This window comes from Sceloporus undulatus, chromosome 6 (assembly GCF_019175285.1).
Source record: "Sceloporus undulatus isolate JIND9_A2432 ecotype Alabama chromosome 6, SceUnd_v1.1, whole genome shotgun sequence".
In the NCBI taxonomy this organism is placed as follows: Eukaryota; Metazoa; Chordata; class Lepidosauria; order Squamata; family Phrynosomatidae; genus Sceloporus; species Sceloporus undulatus.
The window spans coordinates 13727323-13742126 of NC_056527.1; the positions used below are offsets into that span (position 1 = coordinate 13727323).

Sequence of the window (14804 nt, forward strand, 5' to 3'; positions counted from 1 at the left end):
TCACGTGCTATACGATGGTCAAAAACATTTATTTTTTAAAAAGCCCAATGTGTTAATACCATAAATAAGAACCAAGGCAATAAACAGCAACAAATTGTTCATGGGATTTACCGGTACATGGGAATATGAATGCTGACTCAGAGTTGTTGTAAAGTTCACTATGAAAACGTAGGTGCAACGTTCTGAACATTTTAAGTGGCTACATAAATAATACTACATATTTGAATTTGCAGTTATTATTATTGGTTCCACATCTGTAAAGGTGCAAATATACCATAACAAGACACAAATACATCTTCTCCAGTCCTCAGGGCAACAGGGAGAAATCTCAGGGGGAACCTTGAAAAGTGTGTGTGTGTGATCACTTGATAGAATTGGCATGTTCATTTGAAGGGTATACTCTGTGCAAATGTGATTGATACTGAAGGTATCATGTTTAATGACATCACCAAGGCCTGTTCCTATAACATCACAAGGATCCCTAGGTCTTAGATTTGGGACTGCACTCTCAGGACCTTGGATAGTCCTAATATGGATAGTTTTAAACCAAAGACTCCCAGATTCTCCAAATACCCCAACATTCCCTGAGTCCTGTGCCAGCCTGATGCTGCCATAATTAACCTCCCCCCTATTGCTTTTGAAAGGGAGTTTAAAACGACAACAACATACACATAATCTGCCAGTTAACAAGCCGGAAAAAGAAACAGAAAAAATCCTGCACCCTAGTTCCCTTGACTTGGTTGCAGTGAACCAACAAGACTTGGGAAGTGGCAGATGTTCCCCCATGCAATGAATTGCTTTATACAACAGTGATAGGAAAGCAGATGTGGCCTCTGACAGTTCCCCATCCAGCCATAACAAACTTCTTTTGCTATTACTTCCAATCAATGAGCAGCAATAAGAGCGTTTTCAATGAGAACTAAGTTGAGCTAACATCATCTGGATCTAAACTGTCTAAAACAACATCTGCAATATTATCTGACTCAAATGCTAGTCAGCTAGAAAGCCAAGGCAGAGGTGTGGTCCTCCAAATGTTGTTGGATTGCAACCCCCCATCATCACTTGCCAACTGCAGTGCAACATTTGGAAGGCCATACAGCATAGGGTCATAAAACCAGGAAAAGAAAGAAAGGAAGGAAAGGAAAGGAAAGGAAAGAAGGAAAGGAAAGGAAAGGAAAGGAAAGGAAAGGAGGGAAGGAAAGGGAAGGGAAGGGAAGGGAAGGGAAGGGAAGGAAGGAAGAAAGAAAGAAAGAAAGAAAGAAAGAAAGAAAGAAAGGGAAATAATGAGCAATGTCATTGCTCAAAGTGAAGCTAAATACTGAATATCAGTATTTTTTGTGAAGGCATGGGGAAACAGATTTGCTACAGAATTTTGCTGAGTTCTGGATCTGGGCACAAAATATACTTAGAGAGCCTTAAAGATGCTTGAATGGGCTGCACCTGAGACATGGTCGTTTGATTAAATATGACACTAAGAATGAATGAAAAAAATTGCTGACATGCCAGTCCACAAGATCAGTGTATCACTAATATTTAAATGCCTCACTGAAAGATAGTAAACCAACACTAGTCAGATCAGCGATAAGAAGGTATTTAAAGATACGTAAATTGAGAGTTAAATGAAAGTCAGCATGCTTTAGTGGTTTGAGTATTGGACTATGACTCTGGAGACCATGTCTCAACATCAGAGGATGGCAATGACAAACCTCCTCTGAAGAAAACCGCCATGAAAACCCCATGATAGTGCCGCCATAAGTCAGAAACAACTTGAAGGCAAACAACAACAACAAACTTGAAATAATCTCCAATGAATTGAGCTGTGCTTTGCAGGTAGAAAAAAATTGCATTTACTTACTCCTGAATAGACATACAGACTCAGATTTGAACTGTGCCTGCCAGGCTTGGTAGGAAAATATATTTGCCGATAATGACGACACTGGATTCCACCCAAATTGTTTTGGCCTGCCTACTCTGCCCTTACTTCCACTCCATACACATAGCCTCACTTGCTAAAACAGAAGTGGTCAAAACGTGGCTTGAAAGCCACATTCAAACCCACAAATATCAATACAACAGGCCTGGGCTGAGACTCAACAGTGTTTTGGTGCTTGGGTCTAGAAATAATCTGGACTCTCAAAACAAACCATATTGCTTTATAGTCATCTATAAAACTGGTGCAAACATGAGGGTTGTCCAATGAAAAGGACAAAAATGTCTTCTTTACTTGAAATACATTCTAGTTCTCATTGCTACAAGATGTGGCAATGGTCAACAGCACAAATAACTTTACATGGATTTAGACAAATTCTCGGGCAATGTCGATCCCCAAATATTAATCATAATCACTAAGTGTAACTTCCAGGTTCAGAAGTAGGATGCCTCTAGATTGCCAGTGGGAAGGGAACCAACAATGGAAAAGCACTCACTATTGCTGTTAGATTCCCATAGTCATCTAGTTAGCCATTGCAGGAAACAGGATGCTGGACTAGACAGACCTTTGGTCTGATCTTCTAGGGCTCTTCTCATATTCTTAATCCAGTAAATCCCAATTATTTTCAATTATTTTCTGAATCTGACAGACATCAACATGTCTAAAAAGCCAGATAACCTGTGAAAATGCATTAATGGGAAGTATTTCTTATGTTCCAGGGATGAATCCTGGCACTGGAAACAAGTTTTAGGGTAAAGCTCTTAAGATACCTTGCACTGTACTAGGCCACTGTTGAATCTTGGCATGTAGATAGAACAGGGTACACACTCTGCCAAGTTAGAATATATCCTATTGGCTGGGCTGCATATACAGTGATATGCCCCGTAGTCTTTTGCAGGGCCACAAATGGCTTATATCACTGTGGTTTCTGTCTGCAGAGAAAACTGAGTTGTTGAATTGCGATGCAATTGAGAGATGCTTTCCGATCCATTTCGTGAAATTGAAGAGCTATGCAGTCTGTAATCTCGCCCCACTCTTTGGTTCAAGCACCAGCTCCGCCATTTTCTTTTCACTTCACCTTGTACCTAAATGTAAAAAAGCAACCAAGTATGCAATGGTAGCATTTTGTGTATACTGTATCATGGTGGGAGAAACGGAGAACTCAAAAATTTCAGCAATGCCTGAGAGATGAATACATCAAATTGGGAGACGTATGTGGGTGTGTGCACATGAGAATAATCTATTCTTTAAATCTAGATAGGGGAAATAAAAACCTTATATCTCTTTGATTTGCTCATTGTAACTTCCCACTGCCTCACTTGGACTGCAGAAGCACAGGATTGCCCAGATTATGGATGCTTCAGGGGCTAGATCACCTGGATCTGAGGTTTTGAGGGGTGTCATATCTTGTCTAAGATGTTCCCAAACTTCTCACATGGCCTGTCCCTGAATATCAACTAGCAAGACCGGGTACAGATGGGCCTTTTGTGACACCCTAATCACGTGCTAGGTTGCCTGGGGCGGAGCGCCCATATGCCCAGCAACCCTCGCACATGACGAGGGTGTAACAATGGCGGCGCCCTGTACACACGGGTACCGCCATTGTTACGTAAGTGCTGCGTGGTGTCCGCACAGCACTTACATACCAAGTGCGCCAGTGGCGCACTCATTACGCCGCCACAGTGGGGTAAAGAGAACCTGCTTTTCGCGGGTTCTTTTTCCTCCACAGGGAAGCCGCACGGTTTGGCAACTGCAGCTTCCCTGCGGAGGAAAAACAGGCGCCGGCAGGCCTCCCTTTTGGGGAGGCTTGTACTGCACCTAAGAAAGGATTAAAAGAGCTTACTCAGCTGATTGGTTAAGGCAGTGGTTCTCAACCTTCCTAATGCCATGACCCTTTAATACAGTTCCTCATGTTGTGGTGACTCCCAACCATAAAATTGTGGTGTCTTGGTTCCTAAGACCATTGGAAGTATGTGTTTTCCAATGGTCTTAGGCAATGCCTATGAAAGGGTCTTTTGACCACCAAAGAGGTCGCGACCCACAGGTTGAGAACCACTGGGTTAAGGGCTCTCCAGCATTCCACATGGAATGACTTTCCAGCCCTACCTGAAGAAGCCATGGATTGAATCTCAGACCTTCCTCATATAAAGACTCTCCTCTGCCACTGAGCTATACCCCTTCCCCATAACATCACAGGAACATAAATATGAACTTACTTCACTGTTCAGAAAACAATAGAGGACTGCAACAACCAGGCCCTGTTAAATGGGAAATGTTAATGAGTTATAAAGCATAATCATCAACTATAAGTGTAGAGAGAAAAAATTAAACTTGCAAACATGTTACCTGAAATGATCCCAGGCATAACTCAAAACTGATCTGGTAGTTATTGGAAATGCGAATAGGAAAGACTGCGAACACCATGTAGTGAACTCCAAAGAGTGGAATAAGCAGCAGTGTTGACTTTGCAAGTCTCCTTTGAAAACAAAAACACACACAAATAGTCATAAATATTTTAATGTCTTTAATAGCTTCTGTTCACTGAATAGGTAACATATATAAAGTGATTATTTCTTTATTTATTAATTTTGTATATTCGTTAAACGTCATACAAAGTTTATGGCAATAACAAATATGTATTAAAATACACTTTTGTTAAAAAAAAAAAAGTAGAAAAAAACCACATTAAAAAAATCTGTTAGGATGAAGTGGAGTTGAATGGGGTTCCCCCAAATAATTATTTTGCCAGCTCTGATCACTCACTTGTATTGGCACTGGTCATTGCCTCCAACATCTGGAGATCTCAGCTTTTGTAGTAATATTCTTATAATGCTAATGAAAAGTATAAAATTCACCTGCAAAAGAACCAACATGTGGATTAACAATTCTACAGACTACTTTTCTGTAATTCAAAACACCCACTAATCAGTCAAGCCATACTCTGGATTTAAAGAATTGGATATAGATCTGCTTACAGAGGAATCCTGCATTGGTTTACTCAGACTGATTTCCCATTAGGCAACAGTAAAAGGAATTTAAAAAATGAAAATAACAACCAGACACAAAACCCGACTACTGCTGTTCATTAAACATCTGAGCAATAAAAATAAAAATCCTATTGGACCTTTTACAATGACTTCATTTTATTTGTTATTGATTCATTCATAATTCTTTAAAAGATCTTAGATAATTTTTGTCATTTTTAAAAATCTTCACAACAGCCCTGTAAAGTAGATTAGGCTCTTTCGCAGGGCTGGTCACCCCTTTCCTCCAAATCAAGATGAAAAGTATCCAAAATATTTTGGTATGTGATTCAGAAAGTCTTGCAGTCACTTCTCCCTTGCAGCAAACCTAGAATAATACTTCACAACAGCCCTGTGAAGTAGGGTAGGCTTTTATCACAGGGCTGCCCAAGATATTTAGCTCTCTGAGTCAAGCACCAAATGCCTCTTGTGTTCCTTCAAATTAAAGTGCAACATACCCCAAGGTATTTTGGCACTTCAGTCAGAAAATCCCTTAAATATGTTTCTCTTGTACCAAAAGTACAATACTAAATTATTATACACCAATTGTCTACCCTTTTATGATACCTAAAGTCAGCTGCCTAAAGCATTGATTAGGCTACTTCACTGTGCCTACTGGTAAACTTAGGCAGACAGGGGTTTGAGAAATACTGTAAATACGTTTGCAGCTCATAGTGTTGCAAAAGTCCTGTGCTGTTCTGGATTTATTATTTTTATTATTATACTTTATTTATATAGTGCTGTAGATTTAGATTTTTGTTAGACTACAACAACAGCTTCATAGAAGCAAAACATAAGGAAAGAGATAAGAGGTTGCTGTCATATTTCACTGTGGCTAATGCTGAGGACTGGCTTGATATAGGGCATTTCCAGTGTGAAAAATAAAGTCGAGGGTGCAGAGTTTGGACGTGGCATGAAATATAGTACTTGCCAAGGAGGACAAAATGGGATAAGGTTAGAACATGCTGAACTGATGATGAGAGCTGTTTGCACCATCAGAAATAAACTATTCAGTTTGACCTGTATTACCAAAGATAGTGTATAGTAACTATAGTAACTCACTATCCAATGAAAACTAAAGAGAGACAAAGGGTGCCAAAAACCCCGCACAATAGGCTCGCCTTAAGGTTGCCATAAGTCGGAAATGACTTGAAGGCACACAACAACAACAACAACAACAACAACAACAAGGGTGCATCTTCACTGTATAAATAATACAGTTTGACACCACTTTAAGTGCTGTAGCTCCAATCCATGGAATCTTGAGATCTGTAGTTTTACAAGGTCTTCAGTGTTCTCTGCCAAAGAGTGTGGGTGCCTCACAAAACTACAAATCTTATGACTCCTAGCCAGATTAACCACTAGTATGAAATTCTGGGAGTTTTGAAGGGCACTGGGTTGTCTCCTACTGACCTTCTGGTTCCCATACACTAGAGTATATAGCAACCTATATGTGAGTTATGATAGCTCAGGGATTCTTCCATGGCAATCTAAAACTGGGCAGCAGAACTGAGCAAAATCAATCAATTAGCACTCCTGTTTTACAGACAATAAACAAAGAGGCTCAATTAGTACAAAGCAAACCAGGCAACAACATCCTTTCTCTTGTTAAAGCCTAAAACCTTGGAGGTCTATTACAAATCATGCCGAGATCTACCAGTAGACCCAAGTCTATATTCTACATCCTTATCCTAGCTGTTCACTCCATGCATCAGAGGAAGTAGACCAAGTCAACGAAAACTTATGCTACAACATTATTCTAGAGACTTTTGAAAAGGGAGACCCATACATCTTTATCCATGTTGACTTTTAAGAAGCAGACTACATCTGTTTTATTCTTCCAGTCATTTGGGGACAGGATGACTGGATGTCATAACCACAAAGGAGGACAAGACACCACAAAATGTAAGATGTTCAAGAAAAATGTAGGACATTACAAAATAAAAGCTAAAAACACTCATATAAATATAAATTCATGCTTCTTAGTCATGCTCAAAATGGAGGTCATTTTGAAATTCTTCCTGGACAGAAGGCTGAAAGGTAGGACATGTCCTGGAAAAGCAGAACGTTTGGTCACCCTGTTTGGGGATGGAAGGCAAAGAGAATGCTGCTGCTGATTTCCTTCTTTCCTTTTTGAAGAACTTGTTGGGAGTTTAGATATATACTCCATCAGCCATCCCCATTATTAGCAATGGTAGTTGATTGCTTCCATGTCAGTCTGAAAATAAATCAGCTTCAAGTTTTATTCCAAACTGTCAAGGAGCCATCCAATTCTGTTTAGCACCTTGGACAGCTGCTTCTTTAAAGTTAAGAGCAAAACTTGGAATGGATTCACTACCACAGTGACATCGAAGCCACCAGCCACTACTAGCAGTGATAGATTCTTGGAGCGCAGAGCTCTGGGTGTCACACAGTCTATCCTACAATCCTGGAGCCAGCCTGGTGCCCTCAGCAGTGGAAATGCTGCCCTGTTGCCAGTGCTGAAGTCAGATTCAGCTACCAGTTTGGAACAGGAGAGTGCCATCTTGTCTGGCATCTCCGGAAGTCAAATCTCCTGGGCTTACTCACTGTGCTATTACACTGCTCTTTTTAATTGGTATCATATTATTAGCTTGCCTTGGGGGATCCTCTCACTCTTGAGCTGAATGTTAAGTTGTAAATAAAGTTAATAAATAATGGATGATGGTGATGATGCAATTTAGAAGGCTGCAAATTGCTGTGCAAAACTATAGCATTAACCAAGTATTCATTTTCACCATTGAGTTTACTTACTAAAATGGAAATTAGGATTGGTAGTCTTATGACCCACCAAGGACCGCTGTGATCATTTGTGTCCCAGCAACTATTAGGAAGGGGAAAACAGTGAATGTTACTATTCTTTCCACAAGGCAAGGGAAAAGATAAAAAACAAAGTGAACAGAGATGTTATACCATCATTATAGCATCATAATAATCTGAAGTTTACTATGTTTACTATTTATTTACCATTTGTTTAAAATGTGTCTATATTGTCCAACTGCCAATACCCTGGGGGCAGATTGCAAACATGAAACAACATAGACAATCAATGAAGTGACCATTTTCATGAAAAAAACTAATTAATGCCCAGCAAAAATACCAAGCTAGTGCTAGAAATAGGGCACAAGGCACTCTAAGATTTAATCTTTAGGAAGAAACAGATGCTGCTTTTATATTTTTCCTCACAAAATCAGCACCACATAGTGCAGAATCTGGCATGTCACACAACAGAAAATGCAGGAGCATAAAGTGTGAAAAGCAGATAATCCACCTGATTCTTAGGTGGCTCTGAGTGCTGGCTGACAAGCTGAGTTGCCAAACTGCTGCATACTTAAGCCACTTTAATTCCAAGGAGAGTGAAACCAAGACCTTTAGGCAAGTCCTGTCCACAATATCATGCTCTTGTTCCCACCAGATAGTCCAAGTTCGCATGTAACCCAAAGCAGCCCATATCCTCATGTAATGGAGAGCCCTATACAACTGCCAGTCCAACTCTTTGCCATGCAGGAATCCACAGTTAAAGCATCCCCAAGATATACACCTTGGGGAAACCAACCCAAGAAGTAACCATGCAATCCTGGTTGGAAAACCTCTAGTGAAGACGCAGTTTCTCTCTTCCTAGTCCAGCTACCTGACATGATTTTACAGGCAATGTCAGAACAGAAGAACAGAAGTAAAAAGGATCTGTTGGATTCAAACAACAGTCCATCAAATAAAGCAATGTGCTGCATACAGTGTGCAACTACATGTTGTGGGGAAGCCCATAACTATCTCCTTTTGCAGTTGCTGCTCCATAACAGAAATTCAGTAGTATAGTATCAATGAATAAGAAGTTTCTCTATAGCTACAAGGACGTCTTGCTATTCATCTAATGCCCCTTCTAAAACCATTTAAACTTGTGATCATTTCATTGTGTTGTGGCAATGAATCCCACAAATTAAATGTATATTCTGCAAAAAAACCACATTTGACTGAATTGCCCAGGATCGAAGCTGAAACTTATTGCATGAAAAGTCAATGTTCTGTCACTGAGTATTGGGTCCTGTTGCAGCTATATGGATTTTCTGTGCTAGGGAATACATTGTAGAGTAGCTAATCTGGAACATTAAAAAACAAATTTATATATCTGTCACCTGTCACTCTCCCTCCCTCCAATATCACTGTGCTCCCAGGATGAGGATGCATTCATGCACAATTCTGTATTTTGAAGAATGTGAGCAGTCCAAGATCTGGACATGAGACATCACAAAAGAACCTTTTGTCAGAAATCATGGAAGCATAAACTTTGCTTTTCTTTTGGCACGTACCCAGTGTCCTCCAAATAGACCCTAGAAACTATCCACATGACGGTGAAAACTGTAGGGATTCCTGGAAGGAAAAGAAAAGTCACAATAGAGAAAGGAGTGGAGAGGGAAAAGAAGAAGAAGAGAGAATGCACATAAAATATACACCTCAGAGAAATCAATTGGGCTATACATCATGTTAAAATGCAAAATGTATTTATACACTATGAGAATTAACTATCAGGAAAGTACTGAAAGATCAAGCTAGGATGAGATATGTACTCTCTGTTGTTTAGAGCCAAACAAGACGCTTGGCAAAGCAGCTTTCTTTACACAGGGCTCCCAGACGTGGTCAAAGAGGAGGCAGACAAGGAGCACTCTTATCCTGGCCTCTCTTCCACCTTCTCACTGTGTACTTTGCAGGGTTGAAAAACCCCAGTTTTTTGTTTAGAAACCCCCCAGTTTTTTTCCAGCCCTAGTTTTGGGGTTTTTTGTTTGTTTGTTTGAATCTGGGTTTTTGGTTTGTTTGTTTAAACCTTTTTTTTTTTTTTTGCATTAATGTATAGTACTACACCAATACAGGATTAAATCAGAAAATTAAGTAACAAAATGCAGTTCATATGTTATGGCCACTAGCTTAAATAATAATTGTTCTTTGAAAAGTGCTCTTTTAAAGCAAGTTGTTTTGACTGAACTTACATTAATGGAAAAATTTGTTTCCAAATGGCATTTCTTGCAGCATAAAATTAAGTGACTAAAAAGAAACAACCAGCACTGGACACTGGTCAATAAATTGTTAAAGTGTTTAACTTCTAAGACTCATTGTTGCTCCAGTAAGAGGGCTGGAAAACAGTAGTAATAGCTAGAATTTAAAGAAAATTCAATTAAAAACCCAGAGTGGTGTTTGGTTTTTTTTTTTTTAAGTTATTTGCTTTAAACCAGGTTTAAACCATGGAATGGTTTTCATCCAAGTTTCAACCCAGTGTAAATCAGCCAACCCTGGTCCTTTGCCAACATATCTTAGAAGTTCATTGTTCTAGCCTGGATATCAGCTGGATATAACCTGTGGGGGAAAGGGGTGCAAATGACAGGAAAGTGATGTTCCACACAACCACAGTTTGCCTGTTTCCTTCTGCACTAATAGTGATTGCAGTGCCCCATTAGAGATGTCTTGTCAACGTCTTTGGACCCAATGGCTGTTACATGAAGCTGCTTTATACATATTGTCCATGAAGATGTCAGAGATTGAACCTGGGACTTTCTCCAAGCAAAGTATGGGCTCTGCCATTTATTTATGGCTTCCCCAATTATTTTCAGAACAATGATTCAACTTACCTGTGGATTCTTTCTCTTCCAGAACCTTGCCATCTCCCCACAGAGTTTTGGGCAGTCTTCCTTCCCTCTAGGCATTCTGAGTCTGCCTACCAATCATTTTGAGAATCTAGAGTGCATGTACACTGTAGAAATAATGCAGCTTGAACCCACTTTAAGTGTTATAGCTCCATGTTATGGAATCCTGAGATTTGTAGTCTTCAGCGGCTTCTGCCAAAGAGTGATGGTGCCTCACAAAACATCAAATCCCAGAATTCTGTAGGATGAAGCCATGGCAAGTGGTATCAAACTGCATTATTTCTACAGTGTAGATGCACTTTAGGTTAGGCCTGTCCAACATGTGATCCAACCAAGCTAAATTCCTTATAGTCATCATCTTAACTGTTTTTCATCTATCTATCTATTATTATTACATTTATTTATATAGTGCCATAGACTTTACATAGCGCTTTACAAAGGAGAAAAAAACAATCCAAAATAAAAACAAAAGCCTGCCAAGGGCGCACAATATGAAACCACAAACAAGATTATAAAATTAATAAAATATTACTATAACAAGGTTAAAACAATACTATCTGTCTATTGTATCTGGATTGGTAAAAATAAACACATTTTATTATATTCACATGCTAATATTATTTTGTTTCAAGTTTAAGAAGTCTGACCCAGCTGCTAGCACAGAATGACTAGCACTTGGAGGAGTTACTTTTTTGGACAGCAACTCTCAGAACTCCCCAGAGAGCCTGGCTAGAAAGGTTTGGGGAGCTGCAGTCAAAAACAGTAACTCTTCCAAGATCTGTCAATGGCCTCATTTAATGTACAATAGGGAAAACAAGAATGAAAAAGATTGTATTGATCTTCTTACCCCAACCAATAAGGAGATAGATGGTGAAGTGTCTGTTAGGAGAGAATATGACCATGAGGAGGATGTGGAGATAAAGTCCTTCAACTAAGAGCCAATAAAAGTTGGCCATTACACAGTACTGGAAAAATACCAAGCTAGCCTTGCAGCCGACCTGGAAAGTTACAAACCAAAGATGAAACATTTGTGCAAAGAAATAGCTGTAACACAGTAAATGGCTTCTTTTGTTGAAAACCTTTTTTGATAGACACAAGCGCTGACATGAGTGACTCCCCCTCCTCTGAGATTCTCTATTGGTAACCTGAAAGGACCTCTTTCTATTGTTCAAACTCGGTTCAAAATGCAACGTCATAAAGAGAAGAAAGCTTGGATGAAAACAAATCGCAAATGCTTCGCAAAGATATACTGAGAATGATTTATTGGGTAGCTGTCTCCTAAAGTCTTAGCATGTGTATACATGTACATAATTATTTATCTTGTGCTTTTTCCTTCGAAGCAAATATCTTTTTTTGCTTTTCAAAGCATTACATTCCAGGAATAAAAAGACCCCCACCACTGTGGTTGACCTGGAACAAGGAGGCAATATTCAAGACCACCAGTTAACCAGAAGTAATTTGGTTTAGGGAACATGCTCCCAATACTTTTTGAAGCTAGTTTATTCTAGAGAGCTGTGCCAGCAGCAAAAAATAGATCCGTGGAATGCATAACGACAAGAAAAGGCTGAAAGCACTTCCTGACTGTTATGTAACTAAACTGGGGTCAGCAGATGTAATTCTTTGCTGCAGATATTACATCACCTGGACATCACTGCAACATATTGATTCATACCATTTTGACTACACGGATACCAGAAGTTTGGGCATAAAGTCAGAAAAAGCACAGCATTTCTTCCTTAATTAGCCAGAAATAAAAAAAATATAATCTGTACCATTTACTAGAATTTCATCAGTCTGAATTTATGAAGTGAAAATGGATGTCAGTTCCTGAAAATCTGTGTCACAGAAACATCAGCCAACCAAATTCAATTAAGAAAAAAAAATCCTGGATGTTTCATGCAGTGCAATTTCCTAACACAACAAAAATACTGTGTTTCATTGGCAATAAATTGAACAGAGTAGAAACATGAACAACCAAGGAATGGAAAAATCTTCGTACCAAGAAGATTTTCCTACTTGCTTCTTTTCCAGTTAGCAAGAGTGAACAGAAGGTAACCAATCAAACATGAAACTGTAATACACTATCAAATCATTCAGGACAAGACTAGCAGCTACTTTATGTTGATCACTCCTTGCAATGCTACATGATACAGTACTAACTGTTTTTTGCAAGAGCTGACAGACCCATAGCCTTCCATTTACTATGCTATGACCCTATTATATTATGCCTGGTTTCTAACCTCATGCATGTATTCTCCAAAGTAAGCTCCTCTGTGTTCAACATGGTTCGCTCCAGATAAAGTATATTTAGCATTATAGTTTTTTCTAAACTAAAAAAAAAATCTTATACAGTAATAGATTGTTTACATTATGTCAGCAAATAATCATACTTGTATCTTTTTGTGAATAGCAGTAAAGCAAATGTCACTATTTATCTTCCACACTCTGAATATCTTCCCCAATACTAGCACCATCCATCACTGCACATTTATTATAAATGCAAATGCAGAAAGTGCTGTACAATTATGCTGATCTTCCAGATTCTGTGAGATGGGTCATTATTATTTCTATGAAATTCTGATTTGCCCAAAAACCAGTGAATGTCTATACAACTGTGGAGATTTGAACACAGGTCTGAAGATCCACAGTCCTAGTTCTCTCTATGAACCTAGATTCACACCTCACCTTTTACATGTTGAGTTCTGATTAGTTCTATCTTTTGACTACCTGCCTTTCATACCAGCTCAACTGCCTTCTTCCCCATCCCCTTCTTGCTCCTATGTTGCCCAGAATATGGGTTGTGTCCAATGCAACCTGTCCACCAATGGAACAGAAATTCCACTAGTCTAAACTGCCCTCATATTGGGCAGATTAGGTTATTAGGCTGGGTGTATTGGGAACCCTTTGTATCAAATTTTGGAGATTCAGGGGCACAGCAGGAGAGGAAGCATTGTGTGAGTAGAAATCAGCTTCAGTAGCATTGGATGGAGTGTGACCTCAACTATTGTACTACCATTACAAACACATGGGGGAGGATGAAGATATAGGAGACACAGTATGGCTATTGCCATTACTACAATTGCATTTACTTACCCAAGATGGTTGAACCTCTGGGCACTGATCTGCATTAGTACTGGAATAGAGGATAGCATCCTTAACTAAGACAGAGATTGCTTTAAGGATGAAAGACAGGAACAAATTCAAATGTATGTAGTTCCGAGTGCAGTGAAGTTTCCTACATGTGGAAAGAGAGACACTGTAATATCTGAAAGCTAAGGACAGGTGAAGATTCATCTGCATACTCTACAGGTGTTGTCTAGGGAAAAGAAAGATGAATGAATGATGAAGCTTCTTTCTCTGAGTGAGCAATCTGTGCCCCAGGTGAAATGTATTTGCAAATTCTTGTGTAAATCCTGAGATGTGTCTGAAAATACAATGGCAACACACTAATGGTCAGAAAACTTGTATCAAATCAGTTGCACCTAAAATTAAACATGTGCTATTTCTGAATGGTGAAAAGCTTCAAGCATTTAGAGCTCATCCAGGGTCTTTGAATGAGGTATTTGAAGGTTTAGGTATTTCTGGGAAACTTGAGGGGCAGGATCCTGTTGATGTCATGCACCTTAGTAAAGTCCCCTTTTGGCCATTGTTCAATGGATATATCCAATTCATGATTGCATAAGCAGAGTCCCACAAGTGTAACCATGTCACATGGGCCTAAATTAAACGGAGACACTGAGGACAGACACTGAATTAAATGGATTTACCTACATCTTGACTCACCATCTAACAAATGATTCACAGAGTCTATTCTAGCAGGACCTAACCCACCAAATTCTAGGCATGCACTTATACATTCTTGGATGGGATATACCTATTCAGCAGTGCCTTCAATGTATCACCTTCTTCATCAGGACTGCAGAAACAACTACTGTGCATTCCACATTTCATAATGGGGCAATAAGCACCATCGGCTGAACAATGTCAGTATTCAACAGAAGGACAATGTAGTTACACAACCATTGTGTAACTACATGAGCATAGATTTACGCTATGCAAGCATGATATAAGATCTTGGCCATGGTGTAAAAATGTATCTGAATTATTTGCAGATCCAAGCAGTAGTTTCAATACAACTCTCATGCTAGAGTTAATGAGGGCTCTGTGGAATTCAGATACATGGAACACGTTGGGAATGTT

At 39.3% G+C, this 14804-nt stretch overlaps 1 protein-coding gene across 1 annotated transcript in view; it reads right to left on the reverse strand.

The window, feature by feature from the left end:
- Nucleotides 1-1741: 1741 nt before the first annotated feature.
- Nucleotides 1742-14804, reverse strand: part of VIPR2 (vasoactive intestinal peptide receptor 2) — a 62015-nt gene continuing 48952 nt past the window's right edge. Inside the window, exons 6-13 of the mRNA XM_042475174.1 lie at nucleotides 13698-13839; nucleotides 11452-11602; nucleotides 9279-9339; nucleotides 7726-7795; nucleotides 4694-4785; nucleotides 4277-4406; nucleotides 4147-4188; nucleotides 1742-3015 (exon numbers count right to left, since the gene is read on the reverse strand). Coding sequence (XP_042331108.1) covers nucleotides 2842-3015; nucleotides 4147-4188; nucleotides 4277-4406; nucleotides 4694-4785; nucleotides 7726-7795; nucleotides 9279-9339; nucleotides 11452-11602; nucleotides 13698-13839 — 862 coding nt within the window. The 3' untranslated portion in view covers nucleotides 1742-2841. The remainder of the gene's footprint in view (nucleotides 3016-4146; nucleotides 4189-4276; nucleotides 4407-4693; nucleotides 4786-7725; nucleotides 7796-9278; nucleotides 9340-11451; nucleotides 11603-13697; nucleotides 13840-14804) is intronic.